At 48.7% G+C, this 26,986-nt stretch overlaps 1 protein-coding gene across 11 annotated transcripts in view; it reads left to right on the forward strand.

Moving 5' to 3' along the window:
* Window positions 1-641: 641 nt before the first annotated feature.
* Window positions 642-26,986, forward strand: part of ppfia2 (PTPRF interacting protein alpha 2) — an 83,432-nt gene continuing 57,087 nt past the window's right edge. For all 11 annotated transcript variants that reach the window (XM_040173449.2, XM_078100453.1, XM_040173453.2 and 8 more), the window contains exons 1-2: window positions 642-1,038; window positions 7,282-7,537. In XM_040173449.2, coding sequence (XP_040029383.2) covers window positions 7,289-7,537 — 249 coding nt within the window. In that variant the 5' untranslated portion in view covers window positions 642-1,038; window positions 7,282-7,288. The remainder of the gene's footprint in view (window positions 1,039-7,281; window positions 7,538-26,986) is intronic.

A 26,986-nucleotide genomic window follows, 5' to 3' on the forward strand; every position in this document is an offset into this window, starting at 1 on the left:
AATTCACACCAAAACAAACTCGATTGAACACATTTAAAATGGCACTACGGTTTTCTGTAAGGGGCCCGGTGGTTCAAACCTTGAAAATAAGGATGAGGACATTGTACATCAAGAAACGTCTGCGATTAACTAAACACACAATCCCAAAATATTATTTAAAAAGAGTAGATTCTGTTGGAAGAGAATACTGTATATAAGTACTGGATTCCTAAATGTTCTGAAGGATCACCAGACTGTGAATGTAACTGTCAGCGACTCAGAACTTTGTGAAATCCAACATTTGTAACTCGGCAGAGACCATCTGTGTGACAGGAGAAGGTGAGAGGAGCTCCACTCCCACTGGGAAGAGAACAAAATCACACCTTCAACCGGATGTAAAGTGTTGACCTTACTGGTCAATGAGCAGGAAATAATTAAACAGTCTTTTCAAAGGCCGCCAAGGAGAAGAAGATTTAGTTTTGTTTTTGTTTCGGATGTTTTTAAAGCAAATATTGACGTACACTTGATATCATTTACAATTTTAAAATTTGGATATACTAGGGTAAAATCTCTTATTATATTATTAGCATCATTACAGACCTGTGAGGGGGGGGGGGGGGGGCGCGCGCACAGCTGCAACTTTAAGACTCCACACGCCTCCCCTCCGCCAGCTCCAACAATGGTCTTTTCCAGCTCCGCTTATCACAGCAGTATTCCTGCCATGCCATAATTCCTCTCACCGGTGTGTGTATGTGTGTGTGTGTGTATGCATGCATGCATGTGTGTGTGTGTGTGTGTCAGCGCCGGAAATCCAATGTCATTACCCGACGCGGCTAATTTGGCCACCACCACCACCACCACCACCCGCGCTCTCTCTCGCGTCCGGACAATGCCAGCGGCGGGGACCGGCCGCACCTCGACGATCGGTTCCTCGGCGTCGCCGCTCGGAGCCTCCTAGGGGTCGCGCGCGCTCGATGCCCGCTGCTCCGGCGCGCAGAGACCGCAGTTGTCACGGACCCGCCGCCGGCGGAGCCTCCGCGCGGAGGAACGGGATTCATCGTGAGTATGGACGCACGCTGTTGCCGAGCCGCGACGCGGTGACCTACATTGCCCCCCCCTCTTCCCCGCACGCTCAAGGTGATTTATCCGCGGTGCCCTCCTCCTCCTCCTCCCTCCTCCTCTTCCTCCTCTTCCTCATGCATCTGCTGTGGGGATGTTGGTGATGTTGGAGGAGCAGGGGGCTCCGTGCGTGGATGGAGACGGCGTCTGCTTAGCCTGGGCATTTCGTGCGCGTGGATGACATTGTGGGGCTTTTAGGGTAAAAGACACACGGCCGGATGTCACAGTGGAGAGGCACAGGGGCGAGTCAAAGGGGGGGGGGGGCAGACTGAGAGGCTGGCATGATGTAATGCACTTGAGACAATAGCTGAGGATTCTCCCGAATTATTATTTCAGAGAGTGAGGGGGAGATGTTACAGACACGATCAGCGCCGCAGTCAGTTGTGTGTCTGACTGTGTGTGTGTGTGTGTGTGTGTGTTACAGCCAAAAGAGGAGCTGCCCCTCCTATGCATAATATCATTACCAGCTATTATAGAGAGAGAGCATGAAAGAGCCTCTCTGTCATCCACTCCTCATCCCTCCCATTCTCTCCCACACACACACACACACACTCACACACACACACACACACACACCTACAGACACTTGCACGTGGGTCCATGAATTGCTACGTGAATGGATGAATGAATGAAAACGGCACACACGTGCCGGCTTAATTTGACGCTGGAAGGTTAACAACCTGCAGGCGAAGCTGTGATCCTCCTTCCTGATCTCATGAATGAACACTCCACATTTACCAAGTGTGACACTGAAGCGGCATCTCGCCCAGGTTTGCGTTCACGTTTCCGCCGGAGTCGTGGCACAAGCGTGATGTTTTTAATTGTGTGACTTCACAGTGATGTGACTGAGCTTCTACTGCCCCAAGGTGTCACACAGAGGTGTGGGGGGGCTATACCTGTCCCTTTAATGTCTATGAAATGATGGTTTGATGGCGGCGTTTATGAGGCCAGACTCTCATTAGGAAGGTGGGAATGCAGGAACAACGTCGGCGGCGCGGCTCGAATCTCTTACAACCTGCAGCTTCATTGCTTTTCTCTTGTTGTGTGCTCACCTTCGAGCCGTGCTCTTATTCAATGTATCGATTGATGGTTTGCGTGACCTTGCTGCAGGGGATTGTGGGCAATGTTGCAGGCTATACGCGCCGTCCTTTCATGTGCACGCACAGCGGATCACACGGCCAACGGAACGCACATCGAAAGACGCACACAGAAGCTCCCAGCCTCCCTCGCAGATGCTCCACACTCAGGTAGCGGTAAAGCGCACTCAGACAAACGGACACACACACACACACTCACACACACACTTGATGCAGAGCCTGCTCTGCCTTCCCCCTCCTCCCTAATGGCAGCGGCTGGATGTAACTCTACACCCATGCCAATCCTCTTCATCCCATCGCCGTCTCATTCAGCTTTTTGCCGCTCAGCGGGGTCCGTGTTCACGCGAGGGCGTCCGTCACAGCAGAATACACGTAACTGTGTTTGTGCCACAATCTTCTTATGCAGAAGCTGCTCTTTATGTTCTCCTCTTTCCAGGACGGAACTCTATTAATGTTCCTCATGAAAGTTGCAACCGTTGTTGGTGGATAACACGACTGGCTTTTTTTGCGTCCTTCATACACCAAATACCACCCAATATTAAAATGTGCAGGAAATACTGAAATACTCAAATTCAAATATATTTCTATCGCTCTGCAGAGAAGTAGCAAAAGAAAATGATGGGATATTTCAGCCTTTGAAAATCCCACCATGTCTTTGTTGTTTGATGAAAGCCATTTTGATAATGGTGTTCATATTTTCAACAATAAGATGAAATATATGTCCTGATCTGACAAATGGCAGTCCAATACTCACTCTCCTTCTAGCTGTCTTTAGTCTGTTAAGTTCTCGGGTAAAATGTACATCTTAAGATGCTAAATGTAACATTTTGGAGGTAGATGTTTTTGCATTATGACAATCAACATGTTTAACTGTGAAATGTAGACTTTAAAAAGCCCATTGTCCATTTCAACATAACTAGCACATGGTCCTAATGTTGAAGCTTCTGCCCTCCCCCAAACTAGTCAAATAACACCATCATGGCTTATTATTATTCTCAGAAGAACATCACTCGATTCCATTGGCCGAGATTTTACCCAAAACCACATCAAGCATGACTGTTGCATGAGCCCAGAATGCCACAGCGGATCGGCTTGGTGCAGCCTTGTGGCGTTGAAAGACGAGGTATCGGCCTGTCGAGCGCTGTCGCATGTTCCCGTGGCCGTGGTTCAATCGCATAGACTCCCAGCGGTCGCCTCCGTTGGCAGGCCGTCTCTTGGTTGTCGGAAGCCTCCCTGGCGAGGGGAGCCACGAGAAGGGGGTTTCTCAGCCGAGCAATCTGGTCCGTTCCATTCACAAAAACGCCGCGTCGCGCCTTTTTCCCCACCTGTCGCGCTGATACGGGATGCCAGAGAGGGGACGAGCGGCATGCAACAGCTTGGCCGTTGCCCCCGCTCCGTCAATGGAGTCTGCAGATGCACTCGCGTGCCAAAAGAATCCAACGCAGGCATTATTTAAAAGTGGAATTAGTTATCAGTTATCTGCCCCCCTGACTACAGCAAACCCAATCAGCCTGGTGCTTCTGTCACATTATCATCAAAACAGTTTAGTGCAACATTGTTATTTCTGTCGTGAGGAACTGAACCTAAAGGGTTGTTACAAACAATTGAAAAGTTGACCTTAACTTCAAGTTGCTTGCTTAGTTGCTTAACGAGTCATCTAGTTGTGCATCCCGTGCTTTAAACACGCTGACGTGAGCCAGGCAGCGCGGCTTATCTCCAAAGGCGCAGAGTGTCGTGTTCAGTCGTGGTCCTGTTCCGCCCTCGCTCGCTCCTCCACGCGTCTTTTGATGTTCCGCAGGTGGAGAATACTGCTGAATCCGCCGCGTTGCTCGGGAACGTACTGCTGTTTGCTGTGCTGCTCCTTATCTACTCGCACAATTGTTCCCCGTTAATGAGATTAACTGAAGGCGTTCAGGAAATTAGCCGCAGTTTGTTCTTCCCAAAATGGAGCAGCAACCTTTTTATCCGCCCCATATAGCAGCTCAAGGCCTGCTTGTGCACCAATGGAATGAATCGTCAGCTGGTTGACTTTCGAAGCTCAGAATTTAGACGTTTGGCTGTCGCCTTTTTGTTTTTTAGAAGCAGAAGTTACAGAGGGGGGGGGGTGATGTGTAATGTGACCAAAATGTTGCTGGACAAAAGAACAAACGGCTCCCAGATTGGACAATTCCTTGCTAGCGACCGGCGGCTTTTTCGGATTGAGTCTCTCAAGGTCCTGGAAAAATATCCCGAGGAGAACTGCAGTTGTTACGGTCTCACTCTAATGAGATTGCACAGCGATACTCCCAGCTCCACTTCAGCCTGAGCCAGGTGTCTGAGCCGTGTGCACAGAGGGATCTGGATTTGTTGCACCGAGTAGGAAGAAAACATCACTACGCTCCTAAATAATTCATTGATTGGCATATGGCATGGAGAGAAAAGCCCAATGATCTCTGCCTGTCTGTCTGTGCACCTCATCTGGGGCGCACAATGTGTTCAATTGAGCGCGCTGCTGTTCCACCCTCCCGTGATTCATTTCAGACTCGCGTTCAACATCTTTAACCAGCCGCGCTAAATTCACTCAGTTGAGCTTCATCTTGTTTGCACAACATTTCCTTGTCAGTTGCTAAAAAACCCCAACCCAATTTCCTTGTCATTCTGGCCAATAAAATCCTACGTGTTTAATGTTAGACATGCATTCGTGGCCAAAGCCTGACGCGCTCGTCGGGGCAGATTTCCCGGTGCGTGATGTTGCATCGCTGATGGGATGTGCGCGTGTGGAAGGACGCTCCATCGGCAGTCGTCAGGCTCTATATCTGTAACCCAAATAGCTGTTGTAATGAGGGTCAAATTGGCTGTTCGGCTGTGAGGAAATGTGTTGTCACTGCTAGCGAGCGCAATCTAGACAACATCTGCATCGCAGCTGGCAAATAGAGCTCTCAGGCCACGTAGACTTCACACTTCCCACTGTGGCTGATTAGTGTTTATCTATCCGAGAGGAGCGCACCGGCTCTTACTCGTCATCGCGACTGCCTGCCTGCTTCACTCCAGAGAGACGCCGAGGACCTGCTGCTCAAACACACACTCGCCACTGACAGAATAGGGCAAATATTGAGCAGCAGAGGAGCAAAAAAAGAGGAACAAGAAGTGGTTGTTTCATCGCTGCGTTTGACACTTGGACGAAGCGGATACATGTTTAGCCGAGCGATACGGTCGGCAGACGAAAGCAGATCAGGCGGTGCACTTTTCCCGCCGTGTCTATTGATTTTTCATAGACAGTAAGAAATGATTTGAGGGGCAGTCAAGGCGAGATCAAAGCGGGAAGGTGCAGGAACAGGAATAATAAAATAAAAACGTTTCAAGGGCCTGTATTTATTTGTTCTTCGTGGATACCACAGCAAAAATGTGGGAGAAGTTGTGAGAGCCGACTCCTCAGAATGTGGAAAATATGAGCTGCCATTTTGCATTTTTGGATTGATCTTTACATGCAAGCAGCACCTTCCGATGTGCCCTCTAACTAACAAGCATTGAGCCCAAGTCGGGAATAAATCACCACCTTCTACTTGAAATGCACCACCGGCCGTCCCGGGCCCCGGCGTCCTAAAGCGGAAAAAGGGCCGCCATGTGTCGGAGCGTCCAGCCGAGCAAGCTCGGTCACTCAGGTCGAGACGGCGGCGGATGGCGGCGGATGGTGGCGGAATGGCGAGCTGGTGGGAGTCTGGCCGGGTTCCCGGGGGGGGGGGGGGGGGGGGGGAGGTTTGGGAGACCCCGTCTCCCTGCCAGAACATGCTGGGACACAGACCCGCCATTATAGCCAAACACAGAGGGGATGTTGGCACCGAGGGGGTACACGGAAGGCTTTTCGATTATTGTTTGGCAATAATTGAGCGCCTGAAACCGTTTTATTGAGACATTGGTACTTTGAAATGGGTCAAATGAGATAAGTAAAGTAGTTAGCCTAGTTTAGCTCGTGCTAATAGCGATGCAAAGTGCTTTGCCCCGCCGTGTGCCTTTCTCTATTAACTTCAACTTCACTGTGTTTTATTTTGGGGCTTACCACCACTGTTTCCCCCCCCCCGCTACAGTAAGCTAGGCTAAACACGTTGAGGTGTCACTCAAACTCAGGGATTAAACTCATATTAAATAACGGTAAGAGAGCGAAAGAATTACGTTCCCCAAAATGACTTATTTTACACTCAAGTGTGTCCGTCATGCTTTATGTTCACCTCAGCTCGGTAAACATGTCCAACCCGCGGTTATTTGCGGGCTTAGCGCAGCTTTCTTCGTCGCACGTCTGACGCGTGACCGGCTTCAGATCGCAAACCGTTCCGTCGGCGATGGCTTTCCTCCGGGGAAACGGGAATATGGTCTCGCATCCACCGTTGCATAGATATGGTGCGTTATGCAACTCGATCTGGGTCTGGATCATTTAACTGCACAGGCGTGAAATCTAGGGCAGGACGCCCGGCCGCTCAAGACGTCTCTCTGGGGGGGGACGCGGGGGGGGGGGGACGCTCAGGCCCAGTCACACACACTCGCTGCCATGCAGACAGACACGGAGGAAGCGTTGCTTTAAATAAACTATAAATAAATAACTGCATATGTAAAGATGGTAATCTTCAACACTGACGTAATTCTGACCTTGAAGCGCCGTGAGACTAATCAGGAAATTGGTGTTTGTTTGATATAAATTGAAAGTATCCCAGAAAACCGTATATTTAAACATGCTTGGGGTATCTGTCACTGAAACGTCACTCAAATGCAGAACAATGCAGTCTGCATTCGTTGGGAGTGAAAGGGACGTTTGTTTCTGGCACCTTTTTGGATTAAACTGCTTCAGGTGTGACCCAAGCGGTGTTTATTCACGTTGCCACGTATTATGCAATGCTGTCTCTTCCTGTTGAGTATGAAATAGGTTTTACTTTTTCAGCGAATGAGGCTGACAATTGACGCTTAATTCCCTCCGGGGGGTCAAAAGAAAAGGAAAGAGTGCAGCAGGAAGTTTCGTCGAAGCATCTCGCCTGTTTTAATGCATGTTACACTTAACATTTCATTCAAGATATATCTGTCTTCATCTCCCTGATCTCCCTCTCTCCCCCCTCCCCAGCGCCAGGATGATGTGCGAGGTGATGCCCACCATCAGCGAGGACACGGCGCTGAGCCAGCGCGGCTCTCAGAGCGGCGCCTCGGACCCGGACTCCCACTTTGAGCAGCTGATGGTCAACATGCTGGACGAGAGGGACCGGCTGCTGGACACGCTGAGGGAGACCCAGGAGAGCCTCGGCATGTCCCAGCAGCACCTGCAGGACGTCATCTACGACCGCGACTCTCTGCAGCGCCAGCTCAGCTCCGCCCTGCCGCAGGTTAGACGGGCTTTCCTTCAAAAGGAGGCCATGCTGCTGGTGTTTTATTTGCAATCCCTGTTGCTTGTGTGGATGGAATGAGATTCCAGCATCCTTAAAAACGAGATAATTATCGTTAAAAATATACACAACATCAGTTAAATATTCTTGAATCAACGCGGCACCAACGCTGTGTACTGTACCATTTGATTTGATGGTTGTTTGAACTCAGTGACACAATGCGTTTGTGCGTTCAGCCTTTGTTTTCTTGTCTTTTCCGCGTTTAACCAAATGCCACATTTTTCGACTCACCCAAACACGATTTAAAATCCCATCCATAATCCACATCCAGTGTGCAGTCAACCAGGCAGGTTTTGGCGGTTTTTCTGCAGTCAAATCAGTGAAACATAACGGAAAACATCCAGCTCGACGTTGTGGCGCGGTTTGGACCTTCTCTTTGCGGACAGCGAGCGGAGATTAGCCCCCTTCTGTAAGCGTGCCAGTAGTTCTCGTCACACGCTCTTCCCAGAGGGCTCTTGAGGTTTCCCGCCGCTGGTGGGAGGAGAAGGACTTTGTTCCGTAGCGCAGCTACGACAAAAGCCCCCGTTGCTTTGGGGTGATCTCACGTTACAGCTTTAAAGAGTTTTGCAGTGTTTATAGATGCCTCGTTTTTTTTTGGAACGAACCCTGCTACAATCTCAACGCCGCCGCTTTATTAACGGACGCACTTGCACCTCTTCGCTCTGACCTGTGAAACAGATCGTCAGGTTTTTTTGGGGGTGGGGAGATGCTACGAATGAATCCCCCTCGGATTCGTCTCGAACCGGAGGTCTGAACCGGGGGGTCGTGCAGCTCTCGCTTCGGCCTCGGGTCTTCGCTCTTCCTCAGAAGTTACACAGTGGTCCTGATACACCGTCGGGAGTACCGAAAAAATTTATAAAATGCCGTTTGTAGATTCTGCACACGTCTCCATTTGTGTTGAAAGAGAGAATTTGAGTCCCTCCTGTCCCCCCCTGCTTCATTTTGCAAAGAGAGCACCCAGGGCTGCCGGCGGGGGAAATAACATTTCCATTTTCAGACGTTACTCACTGCTCTCCGCCAACGGGGAGGGCCCCCGCCGCCGTGATGTATCGGTTGTCATTGTGTAATGACAGAGCAGACACAGTGTTCCGGCGCCCGTCGTGACACCCCGGCTTAAATAAGACGTCGCTCCGGCGGACCATCGGGATCCTCCCCCAGCGACGAGCCGGCACAAACAAATCCATTAATTAATCCGACGGCGTCCTCTCGGCCCGCGTGATATCACCGTCACTCTAATGGTTTGTGAAGAGGGGTGTTTTTTTTTAGACCCGGGTAATTGCACGGAGGCATTTAGCTGAAGCGAGAAGTGGCAGCGTCGTGCTTCTGTTTGACATGCAGCAGGTAAAAGGTTGCGCTCGCATTTTGTTGGACGATAAGAAACGGGAGCTTTTTTTACTGGGAATGCCGCCATTTTTGCAGCGACTTAAGTTGTGTGGAACAGGGAATCAAGTAGTGGGAATCTTCAATGAGGGCAACAGATAGCTCCCAGGTCCCCCTCAGTGTGTGTGTGTGTGCAGAGGAGGTGGTGGCGAATGGGAAGGGGGAGGCAGCCGAGCATCGGAAGACAGAAGTGGCCTCATTTGGGGCGGGAGGCAGGCAGTGAGTGTGTCTTTGCTGATATCGCTCGTCTGCCTCGGAAGCCCACAGCGCTGGCTGGATTAAGCGTTGGCCCACCACAAACTCTCTCTCTCTCTCTCTCTGTTTCTGCTGTCACTGCCTCCCTCTTTTCTTCTCACCCCCCCTCCCTCCCTCTCCATCAGAGGTCACGTCTCTGCTACTCCTCGCGACACTTCCGACTTATCGGAGTGACACTCGCCGTCCCCTCTCGACGCTTCACGGCAACAGTCCCCCCCCCCCTCCCCCCCTCCATTTTTTGCTGTATGCCTCCTCTCCTCACCCACTGTTCCCTTGCCTCCTCCTTCTTTCTACAGAGTGTTGAATCAGCCGTGCATGTGTCATACGTCCATCGCTGGATAACGTGCCTGGTGTGTGATGCATCGGTGCTCGGATGCTTGTTGTTTTTAGGGAACGTGGTGTGAAAGCGGCTCTGAACAGCTTAACTTTAGAACAGCTGCAGAAGATTCCAGTAGAGAGACCCGGAGTCATGTGATAAACATCACAAGAAGCCTCTTAGATGCCTCGTGCAGAATGAGCCTTTTCTCCGTATGTTGAGTCATTTCCAACCACTTTCTTATCTATCTACACAATGCCTTACTCCACATGACGCATGCTGTGTTTCGATATTTATTAACTTGAACCTTTCAGAGCCTCATGAAGACTACGGTTGAGAGTATTTAATATTCTAAATGGAACTATTTTGGTTTAGGTCATTTTTCAAGCAAAGCTGCAACATCTTTATTAGGTCCTGCATTTGATGGAACCCAATAATTGATTTAAAAAAATAAATCAATAATAATAATTGCTACATAGCAGTCAATAGATTTATTTAGACTTTACCCAAAAGGACTGTTGTTTTCACACAGTGTGCATTATCTATTAATTGTTTTAAGCCACCCATGAAAGACGTGGAATAGATGAGGCTATTGTATTAATTAATGCAATTTAGTGCAAAGTGGTAAACTATGCAGCACATGCAGCGAGGGATTCCACCCTCAGCTACGTCTCTGCAGCTGATGCAACATGAGTTTCGTTGCACAGGCCGAGCGATTTGTTCTTGCCTGTAACTATAAATGAGAAATGAGGGAGGGGGGAGGTGGGGGGCGCGTGGTGTTTCTCCCCCATGTCTCGCATTATTCTGGCTTGTTTCCTCTGCTGCGGTGTAGCTGGAGACGCTGCTCACAGACCGACGCGCTCATTCCCTCCACAGAGAGGCAAAGACGCGTGGCCGCAGCACATGTGACAATGATTACATCACAGAGGTCACTGGAGGTCACCCGTCCAGACGTCGAGGCAAAGCGGCCTTCTCCTCCTCCTCCTCCTCCTCCTCCTCCTCCTCCTCCTCGGCCAGCCAGAGACGCTAACGAGACACGGGGGCGATCGATCCCTCGCGCGGGCGGGGGAGTAATGGAAGCGGAGGCGGCACTGGATTACTGTACAGTGCCGGCCATTGATCTGCGGTTCGCCCATTCGTGACCGTCACACGGGGGCCTCGGTAGGAATTACAACAGGGTCTTTGGTACCGAAGAGGGATGGAGCCTGGCAACGCGCTCCCGTCTCACACGCCAATTGCGGCTTCGTTCACACACCGGTAATGAACCCTGCTCCCTCCCCCGTTTTTATCCGATGACCGTTCCTCGGAGACCCCCCCGGCCGCAGCGGCACGATATTTCCAAAGAGTGTTTTGTATTCACGGAATGTACCACTTTGTCGGGGGTGGGGGGGGGGCAGGCTCGCTGACATGGGCAGAGCGTGGAAGAGAAGACGCCTCTTTGCTTTCTCCTCTCTGCCCCCCCCCTCCCTCTCTGTTCCTCTGTTGCTTGTGCAGGAGGAGGCCCTCTGGGCTCCGACAGTCAGCCGGTCGGCTGGTCTCCTCCGCCGGAGCAGCGCATGATTTTCCATGATTACTGTTATTGTTTGTGGCCCAGTTCACGCCGCCTGGGGGGCCCCGATGTGCAGTTGATGCTCAGCATCAGAGTGGAGGAGGAAAACCGGTAAGGAGGTTGGTTGGTTTACCAGTAACAACCGCTTCCAATGTCGACGTGTACATGTATAGTGCATCATGTGTGTTCCATGAGACGTCCTGGAGAAACCAATCTGCGTGTTTTCCACTTCCGCCAGCGTCGATTCACAAACTAAACGCCTCGATTTCTCCAGCGCTAAAACATCTGGGTTGAAATATCCAACGGGGATTGCTGAGTTTAGTTTTGAGGCCTCGTTGTAGGAACCCTGAATCGGTTATCACGCCGCTGAGGTTCCCAGACGGTGATGAATCATCACGTGTTCACCGCTTCACGGCGAGCTGTGAGTGCACTATTAGGGGAAAGGGCTGCAGACCTCCTCGTTATATGATGCTGATATAAGAAAACGGAAAGGCTGCGATGGCGATCAACCTTATTTCATCACGGTGTTGTGAATCGTTAGACACTTCTTTATCTAAATCCCTAAACGAGGATCCAGTTGCTGGACGGAATATGTGGGACTGCTGCTAAGCTGCAGCTTTTAGTTGGCAATTACAATGTATTCATCTTTAATCTTTCCTCACACACCACATCAATTTTAGAAAGAGGCACTCTCCTTATTTGACACCCTTTGCAGAAATGTAAGCATCTTCCGGAGGTTACAGTGAACTCTTTTGGCATAAAGGATCCATCAAGTCCAGGATTTATCTTTATAAGAGCCAGGCAATATTAAATAACTGACTCTGCAGTTGGTCCACAGTTTCCACTGCGAAGCTGAAAAGTGGAATGGGAATTTGGGAATGTGTGCGAAGATGTTGGTTATTAAATTGTCACTATTAACTTTGTGGCCTCACTTAATTCGCTGTAGTTAGACGCTGACAGCAAAACATGTTTTATGTTCCTGTAAATAGTTCCTGATTGATGAACGAATGAACGTGGCAACGAGAGGACAGGATTTTCTCTTTCTAAACTCTCCCTGATGGGATTGAGATGAGGCAGATCCTCTGCTGCACACGTCTTTGGCTTCTGGGAGGAAAGGCTTGAAGAGTTATTGTCCGGGGGTTCGTTTCAAGCTGTATTCGGACTGACAGAAGAAGAGAAATGGATGAGATCATGAGTGTTCTCGGTAAAGCGTTGAGATGCATTGAAGCACCTCCAGGTATGTTTCTTTTGTTCTTCTTTTCCAAATGTCCCCAAAAAACACTTGCTGATGAATCATTTGCGTTTAGCAAGTGACAGACGTGGGCAGACACACTCCGAACACTTTGATGGCTTCTCCTTCGGTGAGAGAAAGTGCGCGTGTGAGAGCGTGTGCTTGTGTGGGATGGACGGCAATGTGTGTGTGTGTGTGTGTGTGTGTGTGTGTGTGTGTGTGTGTGTGTGCATCACTGCGGGTAGATCTTGGGTATCAGAATCCAAAGCAAGAAATAAAGAAATTCTCAAATCTTACTTACCGAAACATGCACACAAAAAGGTTACAAACCAATATTTAGTTCTCCTGCTGACGTCCCGCTGAAGTCACATCTGTTTATTTTTTTATTTAGTATTCCTAATTTTAACGCGGCTTAGCGGCCACAAAAAGAATCAAATTGTTTTCCTTTTGGATCATTTAAGCATAACTCAAACATGTGCTGCTGGGGCAGGATGTGAACGTCAACATGAACATCTGTACAAACCGTAGGAATATAGATAATATATAATAATATTATATTATAATATAAGTTGGGTTTATTTAGGAGATGCTTTGGTCAGAGTCTGAAATGAATGAAATGAATTTGTCAAATGTCACGTTCAAACACTCAAAGTTGAATGAAGCTGGATGCCTTTGTATTGTTTTTGTCATTAGTATCTGCACTGGGTTGCGTTTATCTCCCGGGCTGCCGGTAGAGTGTAGACAGCGAGGCATCGCCTCACGCATGGAATCTCTCCGCTAAGTCGAGCCGGCGTGTGAAAATCGTGTGCAGATAACTGTGGTTCAGGCTCTCTGAGGCCAAACGGCGTGCGCGTCCTTCGCCACGTGCAGCTCTGCGCTCTCATTCCGTGCGTTGGAAACAATCACAGAAACAACATGTTTTCTTCAATATCAACCATGATGCGTCTAAGGGGACCAAGGAGATACTGACCAGCATCTTCAATCATTCACCCTGATGCCCTTTGTTGGAGGATGATCCATTTTTATTAGAACGGTTTGGAGAGAATGCGTGAGCCTGGTTTTTTACATCTTATTTTACACGCAAGTCTAATAGCTCTATAATGGACACTGTGTGTGTGTATAAAGCACTGTGAGAATAGATTGATGGCTCCTTTAGCATTGGAATTTGTGAACTGCAAGTGCAATGCTTAATTAGCGTGAGGCTAGCTGGCCTGGTTGCGTTAACATCCCCCGTCCCCCACATCCCCCCCACCGCTCCCACAGCTGCTTGCTTCCTGTTGCCAGTGCTGAGAACAGTCATCCAGCGCCGGCCTCCTGTTGCCAGCTCCCATCACAGGTTTCCAATAGGACGCGTCGTGCACGATGTATCGCTGTAGTTCTTTACAACAAATATTCCATTGCAACGTCTTTTTACACCCGCTGTTAGCCTTTAGCTTTTAAACAAGCTGATTTATAGTTTTACTGTTAACTAATGGTTTTAATGTGTTGAGCCAGACAGTAAACGACTGTTTTGACTGTGATTTTCCTGGAGAGTTTGTGCTTTTTTTTTTTTTTACAGCTCCAGAACATCAAGTAATGAAATGGTGGTGAAGATGGCGTAATTAGTTGCCTGACTCATTGACTAAAAGCGTGCGTGTGCACAGAGCATCTTGTAACAGCCCACTCGGATAGTAATATTGTAATTAGCTGTCGAAGAAAACCCTTCTGTTGTGAACATTACGTTTGTTTAACTCAGAGGCCTTAAAACTACTCTACTACTACTTCTACTATGACAAAAGTCCAAGGAAATGTTTTCTTTTCTATTTATTTATGCAACTCAAGGTGGCAACATCGTGCATATCCTCATTTTTGATATTTAAAGATCGAGACCCCCGGGTTTAGGCCACTGCTCTCGATGATAGATTATTAAAGATTATCCCTGTTTTACTGATGCTTTGCCGACGGAGGGAAGAGCAGATGTGCAGCCGATCACAGAAGGCTGTGTGTTGTGACAGAGCTGCAGTGCCGCATGCTCTTCACACCGCGTACCGCTAACTGAATTACTGCGTCTTTGTGCGTTCAAACGCTTCCATTGTTCCCGACAAAGAAGCGTTTCACTGAAGCCACGAGGCGCCGCTCTCACCGGAAGGCCTCGGCCTGCACAGCTGCATTGTGTGAGCGTCGCCGGTCACATGCTTCATTGATCCCCTAAATAACGGATGGCTTCGGGGGAGAGTGATCCAGCTTCTGCTGAACCTTCTCGCTCCGTGCATGTTAATATTCGCGCGCAGGATTTCGATCAGCAGCAGCTCTTTCCTAAACTCTCCCGGCTCGCCGCTGAAATGCCCGATGGGGCTAATTACCGTGTTGGCCGATCTGAAGCGATCTCCCTTCATCTCTGACAGCATTAGTCGGGTGATATGCAGGCAACTGCGCGGCTGAGCACAGATCCCCTGGAGTTCGGATTAGTAACGTATGTTCCACGTCGGCCCTGTTGTCCGCACGACGGGCCCCGTTACAGACGTGCTCTACGGCGGCCTCGTGCGCGGACGGTAAATCAGCTCTGTGCACCTCGCCTGGCAGGTTCTTCGCGCTCAGCGGTTATCATCGCGAGGCCTCGAGAGACTGAGGATATCTAATTGTGATGAGGGAAAATAATGCAATGAGCTGTAATGCAATCTATATTCAAAGGTTATCAGGGAGCTGGAGGGGTTCTGACCCAGTGGGGCAAATGCGTGCGTGCTTGTGGGGCCGGATGAATAAACGGCGGGTGGGTGCACACTGTATGCACATTGTTTGAGGCATCTATGCACTTCTTAGTTATGGTTGTATCACTGGTGGCATATTTCATTTTCAGTAGCATTTGAATGTGTAGGTGTATGCTATATTTTGAAAAGGGATTTGCTCTCTGACAGGAAGGCAAAGGTGTGAATATATTCTAGGTAAAGCCGTCACTTAAACAGATGTTGTGTCTTTTAGGCGGGATGTCTTTTAAGTTTGTTCTTTTTCGTTACTCCAATCTAGTAGAGATAAAACTGACTGTGAAAACTTTCCTTTTTATCTGGATTTATGCGGAACTACTGCCTGAAAGACGAATGCTTGGCTTAGGTTGTTGCTACGGTTGCAATATTAAACTGCCGCAGTATTAAAATGCATCTCCAGTTTGATTAAATAATCATGTGAAAAAGCTCTGAGTAAAATACACACAGTCTCTGACGGTAAAAATGCACCAGCGCCGAGCGACTGAATTAGCTTCTTCTTTTCTTTTTTTTTTTTTTTTTCTTCCTCTAAATAAGCTCTCCTGCAAATAAATGTGCTATTTTCATCCGTGCAGTTCTCACCCAGCCACAATACAGTCACTGAAGACGCCGTCTGAGGCCACAATCACAATCACCAGACGACTGATTGCGTTGTGTTGTCGTTGGGCGTGGCGTTTATGACGCACGTCTCCGCCCCCGTCTATATTTGGCCGGTCGATGCGACGGTGCTAATTGAAGATTTTCCTCTCGTTGGTTGAACGTGATCCACTTTCACGAGAAGTAAGGCGACGAGAGGGACGGATCGATGCAGAGAGAGGGAGAGGGAGAGAGAGAGAGAGACGGCACACAACGAGAGAGCGATGACCCCGGGGGGGGGGGTGGGTCACGCTTTCATCACCCCGGTGCTCAGACGTGCGCTAATCCAGCCTGTAACTCACCCGGTAACCGCTTCGCCCGAGTCTCCCATTCAAACTGAGGAAGAGCCTCTACTCATTGTTCAATTAAATGATTGAGGTCGACAACCAATGAAAGCAGTTATTACAGCTGTCATCACTCGGCGGTTCCCCACGCAGAAGCTGAGCGTCCACACGGGGCTGCGGCGATGATCTGTGTCGTCTTGAGAGAATCAAGTTCATTAGCGTTTTATTGTTGAATGCCGAGCGATTTAGCTTCTTCTTGTGCTATAAAAACACACAAAGCAAAATGAAAAGGCGTGTTAAGCAGGAAAACATGATGTTCGCGGACGCAATTAAAATGCCATTTTCCTCCTTATTGGATAGTTGATGGCACATTGGAGACGGGGAGGTTAGAGATCCGCAAAGGTTCCCCCATGGAATTGAACCGCCGTATGTTTTGTAATATATAACGCTGCCTCCGTCTCGGCTTTGGGAACCGACGGATCCCTCGCGGTGAACGCTGCCGAAGGTAAAATAAATGTTGAGTCGGATCTTATCTCCTTCCACCCGGACCCTGTTTGGCTGATGGATCGCTCGCTCGCTCACCGGGTTGACGTTCTCAATAATTCAGCCGCCATTTATTCCAGGCTAATGGACGTAAGCGCCACCTTCCTGCGCTAATGGAGCCACTGGACGCGAAGGGACGGCTGAATCGTCTTTTGCCTTCTAGGAGCCACTTGATCACCAGACTTCCTGCTCTGCGGCATCACGCGATAGCTTCCAGATTCGTAGAAAGTCTTCCTCTCCTCGTCTTCTTGTGACGGTAAATCAATAGAGGCGGACTGATTATTTAATACATATCTATTGACTTAATGCCGAGTGGACACGTGTGAACATTGAGGACATGCTGTCAAACATAAATAACCTTCTTTCAAGTGACCGATGATTTTCTTTTCCTATTGGCCGTCGGAATTGGATTGCCAGAAGTGATCTAGTACGTCTCAGATGTCCTCATCGGGACACAAAAGGCCCAGTCAATGAACGGAGGCCCGTTATCATCATCCTAAGCGGCAGGCATTAGACGTGCAAGCGGCTGTGACTGCGCTGGTGATGAGCGCGCACCCCGAGCGGAGCGGCGACTCGCCCGCGTTCCCTCTTGACCTCGACGCGCCGCTGCACACACCGTGTGATCAGCGTCCTCCTTCAGGCTCCAGGGACCAAAGGGGGATATTTGGAGAGGAGGAATTCCGCCGCACCACTCCGCTTTGCCTACGTGCACCTACGTGCGACGCGACCCGAAGACACGTGACCTCTGCCCCTAAGTGGAGCACAGAGGAACTTCTCCTCGATCAGCGGGCGGATGCGAAAACGGCCCCCAGGCCACGTAAGCGCCACATATTCTGAGCCGCAGCGGTTAAAAACATTGCAACTGGTGATGTTAAAGTTTTTAGGAGCTGTGTGATATGTCGCCTGCTGACGGGGCTCTGGGATGAGAAGAGTTTTGTAGTCGGAGGACTTGATAATTGATCAGTTTTGACAAACAGTCACAGTTGAAGCCGGAGGCATAAACAAAAAAAGTTCCAATACAAGTTCTTCTTTGTTGTGAAATGACATTTGCATGTACAGAGAAGCAAAGTTTACTCCAATCGTTCTCCGGTTGGTCCTGAGAATCCAAAGAATATAAAGTGTGCTCGTATTTATAGATATGCCTGCCCAGTGTGCCATGAAACATCATACTGATAATATCTCTCTTCTTTCATAACGCCTCATCGTGTCTGTCTTAAAATAGAATTGCTTTGAACTGGCTTAATCTCTCTCTGCCGGAAACGGTGAAACCTTTTATTTGTCGGTTTAACAGACCTTTTTTTTTTGCCGGTCACTTCTCCGGGCGCCGTTGAAGAGAATCATCACACTCACTCGTTTAAAAGGGCGGCTCACACTTTTTTTTCTAGGTCTTTATGATCTTTTAGAATTATTTTACAGACATCCTTGCTGCTAACGGCCTAAGAAGAAGGTCCTGAGGGGCTTTGCTTCTGGTGCCCCCGTTTCTCTGATCTGTTGGTGTGTTTGTTTCGATGCTCCGAGTCACCTTCAGGGACCCACCTGGGGTCCCTGAGAGCACCTTAAGGTTACCACGGAGACACGGTGTGAAAGCAGCTTGGGCGGGGCACAGAGAGAGAGAGAGAGAGAGAGACTGCGTTTCCATGGTGACGGTGAACGTGAGGGCAATGTAGAGGAGGATACATGGAGGCGATTTGGTTGGAACAGGGCTTAAGGGGAAACTTAAGAGTGCAATAAGGGAAACATTAGGATTATGCAGGTTTGGAGAGGCTTTTTAATTTGCTACAACTTGTCTGCATTTTTGTATTTTCAGTATCTGAAAGAAAGAAATAGGCCGAAGCTTAAACAGCTCGTTTTTGGTGATGGCGTATTCACTAGTTTATTTGTAAAGGGCGGGCACATGCATGTAAAATTGCACTAGCAATGCTTGATGTACTGCACATCTGTAAATAGATGAAGGTAACACTAGTCCCTTAATGCACACTGATTTTTCAAGTAATCATTAAAACATCAAGTTCAAAATCTTAAAACGTTATTAACAGAAAACACAATCATTGCTCCATGACAGAACACTCAGAAAGACAAACCGTGAACGCTACAAATGTTGTAAACTACTAATCATCACAATGAGAAATCAATGGGACATTGTGTGGACTCATCGGGGGACGGGAGGGTGGGGGGTTGGGGGGTTGGGGGGGAGTTTAGGCCTGGGTGCAGGTCTCACAAAGGTGAGGATGGCTGGATATGTGATGGATGCTCTGACAGAACAGGTAGAAAATACAATATGCACAAATGTTCAACTGTGTGGAGCTGTGGAGTGTTTCAGTTTAGCTACGCTGATTCTTTTGTATAAACGCTGAAAAAAGAATGAGTGACTTCCGCTCTCTGAATAACTTTAGCAGCTTTTGGCTCTTTGTTTTGGTTTGACCCGGATATCCTGTTTTCATCAAGCGCCTTCGCACTCGCTGGTGAACCCGGTGAAGCATTTTGCAGTTGAAGAGCCAGATGTTCACAGTTGGCGGGGCACCTCTGTGCGCGCGCAAAGTGACGATTGTTTGCTTAAATCTTCAACCCCATCGATCGATTTTAACGGCGATAATGTGGAGATGAAATCCAAAGCCTTTTTCCACCGGCCACCGTCTCGTTGCCCTTCTCTGCACGTTGTGGCGCCTCGGTGTCTCTCTCACCGGCTCCGGTGTGGTGACACCCGTTAAGAGGTGTTTGTTTTCTTCAGCGGGGTCGGTGGACAAGAGAAGAGAGACACTGGGGCACAGATGGCCAGCGGGTAAAGAGAGAGAGGGGAACGAGGGGGGCTGGGGGGGGGTTGTTGTCCTTGACCTTCACACGCTGACTCGATTCGGACGCCCGAAGCACCCGAACCATTGACACACATGCGCATACTGTCCATAGTCTAATCCTCTAACTTCACATTGTCCTCTATTTATTTGTGTCTCTTTATTTCATTGACTGTTTCCTGCTCTGATTCATCTTTTGATCCTATTTTACTTATAAATGATTTATATTTTTTCATGTTTTTATTGTCTTATTGTCTAATTGGAGAATGTGTTTGTTAAATTACAGTTGATATGTTTTTTTTTCTTCCTTTTAAATACTATCATCAAATGTATTGAACATTTTTTACTGTGTTTCTGTCTTATTATAAAAGCTTTTTCACGGTTCTCCAGAAACTGAGAGCATATTGCCTGATTCAGTACAGATTTCACATTTTAAGGCCCGAGTACGGTCCGCACAACGTCAGATCTACCGGAGGAGTGACCTCGGTCCGCAGACCTACAGTCATCGGCGTTCCTTTCAAAGACTCCTTGAGGAGAACACTGACCTGTAGATTACATAACGTTCACTCCCCCCTTTCTCTACTTTATCCTTTTTCACCTTACCGCCAGCACTATCTCTCTCTTGCACACACATAAAATGACTTATTGGCCGGCTGTGGGGGAGAGACAACACACATGTTAACACACAAAGGGACACGCACTGCACTCCCATTACTTCTTGCAGGATGACCTCCCCCCCCCCCCGTTTGATTAAGGACTTCCTTTGCTGACTGAACTGTCCACAGCATGGCACACACACACGCACGCACACACACACACACACACACACACACACACACACACACACACACACACAGAGTGGTGATTGGATGAGCGCACGGTCCAGGCAACGCGCCCCCCCCCCACCCTCCCCTCTGATGTCACCATTTCTGTTCACACACATCTCGTCTCTGCCTCACGACGGAGACAAAGCACAACGCGCTTCTCGTCGGTCCGATCCAAAAGCACCCGGCGCTGCCCGTCCTCCCCTCCTCCCCCCCCGCCCCGCTCCACCCACGACGGTGTGCCGCAGTCCCCTGCAGTCGGCTGACACGGGCAGAAAGGGTCCAAAAAACGGGACACCTCCGCGGGCCCGGGGCCTCTCCGGTTCGACCGGCTGGCTCGAAGCGGGTCGGCACGCGGGGGAGGCGCCGCTCTGGTGGCACTCGAGCCAGCTGACAGCTGCAGGCCCGGGAACCTTGACGCCTTGATACTCCAGACAAGTCTGCCAAAATGGGACCTGTTGTGTCCTCGCAGATACATCTTTATTGGGCCGGTATTGCAGAATGTGTGTGATTTACAGATCTAGGCGCAAGAGGGAAAGAATCACGTTCCCATAGAAACCCAAATGCATAGAACGTCTTCTATGACACATCGAAGCCTTTCCCCAGTCTGGGGCTCTCATGCAGGTTCTCATTCAGAGTTGAAGATTTCTATAGTAATTTGATTAACGATCAGCTTCGTATATTTGCTCAAATCTTTACTTGGATGAACGCAGCCTTAAATCTTTCAAACAAACTCTGCATCCTAAACACCTGGAATACTGTATGTGCTTCCACGTTGATGTCTAAATGCCAGAGGGCGCGGCGTATGCGTGGAGGATGTATCCGCGAGGACGCTGACCTTTCTGAGGAGGAGAGAGGTCGTAATGAGAGGGAGGAGGAGGAGCAAGAGGAGGAGGAAGAGGTGAACTGATGAAGTGTGTAAGGATGGACGTGCAGAAGTCACGTGATTGTGCGTGCGTGTGCTTTGCTCGTGGCTCGTGAATGCGTGTGAGTGACTAAGAGTCATGTGACAGCGAGAGAAGTAGAGGCCGTCAATAATGGAAGTCACGCGTGTCCGAGGTGACTGAATGCGATCCAGTATTGTTGTGTACTTCTTGCTCTCGTTGTCCCCTGGAATCTAGTAAAGGAACAATCACGTTAAGCCCCAGCTGTTTGGATGTAATTATAAACAGCCCCGTATATTTGGTCGCTATCCTCCTCCTCTCCCTGAACATCCAGTTGGAGATGAGATGATGAGGAGGAGGAGGAGGAGGAGGAGGAGGGGGTAGCGTGACAGCTACATGTCCGTGCCTTTGCCCTTAGAGGGGAATTGGGTCTGTGCTTTTCTTCCGCCGGGTGATTCTGTCCTCTCCGTCCTCTTTCCATCGCTCCACTCTCGTCCCCTGTGGAAACGGGGGCCCGCTCTCGTCCACCGCCACACGCCAGCACTTGCAACCGAGGAAGAGGAAAAGCGAGCAAGGAGGGGACCGTCCGAAGGAAGCAAAGTGCAAAGTTTACTGGGATAAATGAAAGATGAGCACGGAAAGAGCTGACTTTGTCTCTCCGTTCCAGAGCTAAATAAATCTCCTCGCGACCTATTTTGAGAATCCGCCGCAACCTTCTGAGGTTCATCCAGGTGTCCGTCTGTAAAGAAAAGAGGGGTTGACATGAAGAGAGAGAGAGGAGGCAGGTGGATGAGAGGATCTGCACCAGGAGCACAGCGCTCTTTAAAGTGTGTTCTTTAAAATGCTCACGAGCGCCGGCGGCTCTACAAGTGTGTTTAGTGCACACCTGTCATTTCCCTCATTCCCCTCCGCGTGTTTTGGGGATCTGGTGGTTTTGGGCCTCCGGCCGCCTGTTGGCCGTGTGGTTGTTGTTGTTTTTTTTTATTTGCTGCAGCCCCGAGCCAGCAGACGGGTTAGCGAGTGTTGTTAAAAAGCCCGTCGACACGTCGCCGCGGGCAACGACAGCTGCTCCGACGCACAAACCAGAGAAACACGTTGTCGTTCAGAGCGAGATCAGCGGGGCATCCTCGCTCGCAATGGTTTTGTTTGTTCACTCGTTCACCTTCGCTTTATTCATTTCTCGTGTTGGTTTTGTTTTGTTGCCGTGTTCTCAAACGTGCAACTGAAACGTGTGACTTTCTCTGTCTTGACGTTGGTTCGCGGCCCACTCGCTCGTTGCACCACAGCTAAATAACTTTTCCTCTCTGCACAAAGGTCGCGGTCTTCTTCTTTAGTGCCAGATCCCGAGGGAAAGGAAGATTCAGTATTCGGCAAAGCACTTCCACCTCGAGCTCCACTCGTGAGCTTTCACGACATCACGTGGTCTTCGTCAACAGATGGAGTCTGCTGAGCTCTCCATTGTCTCCTGGCACCTCAAGAACTGAGTTTTCTTAACCTTGAAAACCGCAGTTGACCAAACAAAGAGCTGCTTGAGCTTTCGAGAGTGAACTTTGAAGCTCAATTTTCTCTCTCCAGTTTTATGCTTTCCTAACTGTACTTGCTCACCAATCTGGGGTCAGGATGCACTCCAGCATTAAATATTACAGCAACAAGTTAATCCAAGCGCAGTGTCTCGCTCAGTGTCTTTAATCCACCTGTAAAGGAAGTGAAAGTGGCCCAAATGCACATACTTAACTTGGAGTGTGGTGGAAACCGGGGCTTTTCGCTTCCTCGCCCAGTATCAAGTGCAGGTTTCTCCCCCTGTGAGACCAAAACGCTGCTCCTGCAGTCTGCAGCGCTACCCAATAAACTGGACCTTAAACTGCAGAATATCCCCTCCCCCCAAAAGATGGCTGTTTCTCAGAGCAGTTTCAAAGTCGTTAAGATAAAGTCCTTTGTCTAGGTCTTGGAGGACAAATGACGGGGTCAAGATGCAATCTTCTTCTTCAGGTCCCCGAGTTCACTGAGTGGGATTATAAGCGGCCGCAGCCCGGTGCTTTTTTCAGACACTTTTATTGGAATTGGAGTAAAAATGAATATGTGCGAGTAAATGCAGCTCTCTCTCTCTCTCGCGCATGCTGGACGAGCGACGTGTAATATCCGGACCAGCGCACAAGTGCTCGCTTCAGAACATTCTGCCCGCGCTGCACGGTAGCAAGGAGCTGTGAAAAGTCACACAGCTAAAGGTCGTTTCCTTCTTCGTTCGGCCCCCCGGGGGGGCGGCGCTCCGACTGGGGTCGCAGTGGTCAGTGGGCCAAGGACGGTGTTGGTCTGAGATAAGGGCAGAGGCATGTGGTTTAATTATAGCAGTAGATAGTGTGGTGAAGCTGTAGCTTGGGGGGGGGGGATGAAGTACCAAGTACAGTTGCTGCATTTAAATTCATATATATTCTTCCTGAATGCATATATTTGCAAATGCATACGGACAACTGCACAGGCGACCCAAACCACTGCATCACAGCCCCCCCATCGTTCTATTCATTCATTTTCTTGTTGTGAGACTCTGCCACCTCGTGGCCAAACCAAGTAGCACAGCCAACGGAGGTACAATTAAAGGAGACGTCCCCCCCTAAATGTGGATCGTGGATTTGTTCTTGTCAAGAGCAAGTTAAGATAAAAATGAGAACATGGATGGACTTCTCGACCTCAGATGGGTTTATTGGAATAGATTGGACATATATCGTCCTGTAGAAGAAGCACATTTGAATGTGGTGATACGAGTATAATTCTCTCTCACAATTACGTGTCAGGTGATGTAAAATATATTGTGTAAATTACTTTGAGAGCTGTTTAAAGATTAAATAACCACAGCAGAATGTTTATTGTGGGTGGAATAAAATAGCTGATCATATATGTTGTTACACTGCTGTAAAAAATCACGAATCTAAAAATAATATAAATAAAAAATGTGCTAGATGGAAAGATTCAGTTGTTCATATCAGGAAATTTGATTTGAAAATATTGTATTAAATCCTGTGGGTTTGTTCAAAGCCATCATAATGACTTTTAACAAATAAGCAAAGTTAGACGACACCGAACGTTAGACGAATATGCCGCATTCAATCAACCGTTCTTTTGTTTTGAGTCGAGTTAAAGACTTTGAGACACGGGTAGAGTTTCCTGCCCTGTTGCATGTGATACTCGTCTCCGCCCAACAGGTGGTGCTGTGTCACAAGACGTGGATTCAGTTCAGCGAACCCTCAGTCTGCAAGCTTGTGCAACCAAAACTCATTATTTACCGCCTCACGTCCTCCGTCGAAGCTGTTTTCATTTACGAGGCCATTTGGCGGCGCACGTTCGGATCCTCTTCGATGCCAAATCAAAGACGAGGCCTCAGACTCTCGACAGGTCGCAGACGCGTGCGATCGCTTTGTTTTCTGCGCGTGATCAAGTGCGGGCCCTCATGCAGGTTGACCTGTTGACAGGCCGGAAGACGGAGGGCCCGGTCTGTGCAGTGCCGGAAGATGGATGGTAAGTTTGTGGACGGCGCGACGTCCTCCCCGCTTCAGCTCTCGCCTCCATCCGTCTCCTCCGCCGTGACGATTCGGGCCTTTGGAGAAGCGGTCCGCGCCGTTAGTGGCCCCGTGAACGCAAACTTTGAGGCAATGCAAAAGGAAACTTTTTTTCCCCATGAAGTTTAATACATTTCCTGAGCCTTAATTGAGCAAGATTGCTGATAACATCTTGGAGCATGATATGGATTTATGAACCTTCTAAACATATGATTTTCTTTTTTCTTTTTTCTTATTCAGTGCCCCAAATCTGCTGAATTTGAGCCTTTTTTTCATTACCACGAGAACTTTAACCTTATTTCCTTTGCCCCTTTATTGGATTACCTAATGAGTTTCAGAGAGCAAAAGTGCTGCGGAATTGGTATTCCGGGTCCCAAAAGCGTGGTTTGTTGTTCTCCGTGAGCAGACGCAGAATTCTTCACGAGGCCGGGCGGTAATGAGAAAGTTATGAGATTGTTCTTCGCCCCTCGCGCTGCTGGAGAAGACTGATGAGCCTGAACTTGCAAATATAGTAAAAACAATCAGGGGAGTAGATGGGAAGGACACACACACACACACATATAACAGATAAGAAGAGTTCAGCTTGTACAATGTGGGAAGATTGATTGTGTCAATATCCACTTCATTCTCCTAGATTTCCTACGGGAAGAAAACCTCTGATGATTGAGACTTGTCTGCTTTATCGGATTCAAACACTAATGGGGTCGGTTTGCATTTACTGCAAATAAACGGTTTCTAAATGTGATACGTTGATGCAGCGTTTCGTGTGGATCTCGGCCACGTTCCGTTTTGACTCTGAACAATCTGAAAAAGAGTGCTCTCATTCTCCGTTGTTGATTGTTGAACGTTTTTTTTCCTATTTAAATCCAGCAGTTCTGCCCTGTATTTGAACACAAACCCCCCTTTTCTTTGCTCCACAGATTACAGTCTTAGGTTTGACACAGAGGGGTTCACACGCACGGAAGAAAAACACCGGGGGCCTCGATCCCCGGCAGGATTTTAAGATTATCATTAACCACAAAAGGGCCGCGTCGAGCCTCTGCGCCCTGTAGAGCCACTGTTGGATGTTACGAAACGGACACACAGACATCCGCTCTGCATCATTTCGCTCTGGACTCCATCTGAGAAGCATCCGCCACCCACTCGGAGCTGCGACTGACAGTAGCGCGCGTGTGTGTGTGTGTGTGTGTGTGTGTGTGTGTGTGTGCGCATGTATAAGTGCTCATTAAACCTTAAAAATGATTCCAGTTCACATGTCGGCCAACCCGCATCACTATCGGCGCTCCCAGAGCCGACACAGGAAGAGCCCTTTGGATGTGGAGTAAGGTAGCTTTTGCTGTATCACGTCTATGTTTGCAATTATTATGTAAGCTATGCACGTTAGCACGTTTGATAATTGCCACTAACCACTAAGTTCCGGTGATCACCAACGTCACTCTGGAAACAATTCATCAGATAGATCTTGAGATTTAGACGGAAGAGCTGCAAACGGTCACAAGACCAAAGTCATTAGAAAGTATCCTCTGTGGACCACGAATGTCTTTCATGTCAATTGTTGGGATATTTTTTATCTGATCCAAACGCTGTCCCTGGAGCGGCGCCTATCGGTTTATTTCCGCGATGGAAAAGTCCCAGAAGGCCTGCAAACTAGGTCCCGTGCACTGGTGGAAAGAATCCTTCTTTTCAGTCACACTGGACGCCAATGTGTGCTGCTAAAATAAAACGGGGATACAACCAAAATGTAATTTGGTCCGTAAACCACAGAGGAGCTCTTAGAGAAAATGTTGAATGATGAACCGCCTGCATTAAATGTTTTGGTCGCATTTTGTTTCTGAAATGAATTCAGCTGTTTCTTGCTGTTCTTTTTTAATCAAGATATAAAAGTGAGTATATTTTAAAAACACAGGGAGCCAAGCTGCTGTCGAGCTCCCCCATGAGCCCTAGAATGATGTTCTCCATCACTCGCAGGCCCAAAATCCCTACTGACAACTCGGATGTAGATTTCTCTGTGTGCATCAGGAAAAAGCTTCAGGACATTGTAACAAGACTACACAGCCAACTAGCACGGAGGGTGTGGGCAGTTTCATTTTGTGACTTTTTTTTATCATGCACAAACATCAAAATAGCTGCAGAAAGTAGGAGCGTTGTGGTGCTTAACAAGCACTCCAAGAAGTATCCTTGTCCTGCATTCTCCTGCACAAAATGCATCAATACCAAAGCGGCGTGCAGCAGTCGGTGTACGCACATGAATACCTACACTGAAACCAATGATTGACACCTCGTATACCCGAGGCGGCGTGTTTCTTCAGAAGCGCTGAGCAAAAGAGCGCCCGGGAACGCCAAAAGCCACATGTTTGTGATGCAGCGTCTGATGATTGAGAGCCTCCTCCGCCGCTCTGCGGCTTTGAT

This window comes from Gasterosteus aculeatus, chromosome 4 (genome assembly GCF_964276395.1).
Source record: "Gasterosteus aculeatus chromosome 4, fGasAcu3.hap1.1, whole genome shotgun sequence".
NCBI lineage: Eukaryota > Metazoa > Chordata > Actinopteri > Perciformes > Gasterosteidae > Gasterosteus > Gasterosteus aculeatus.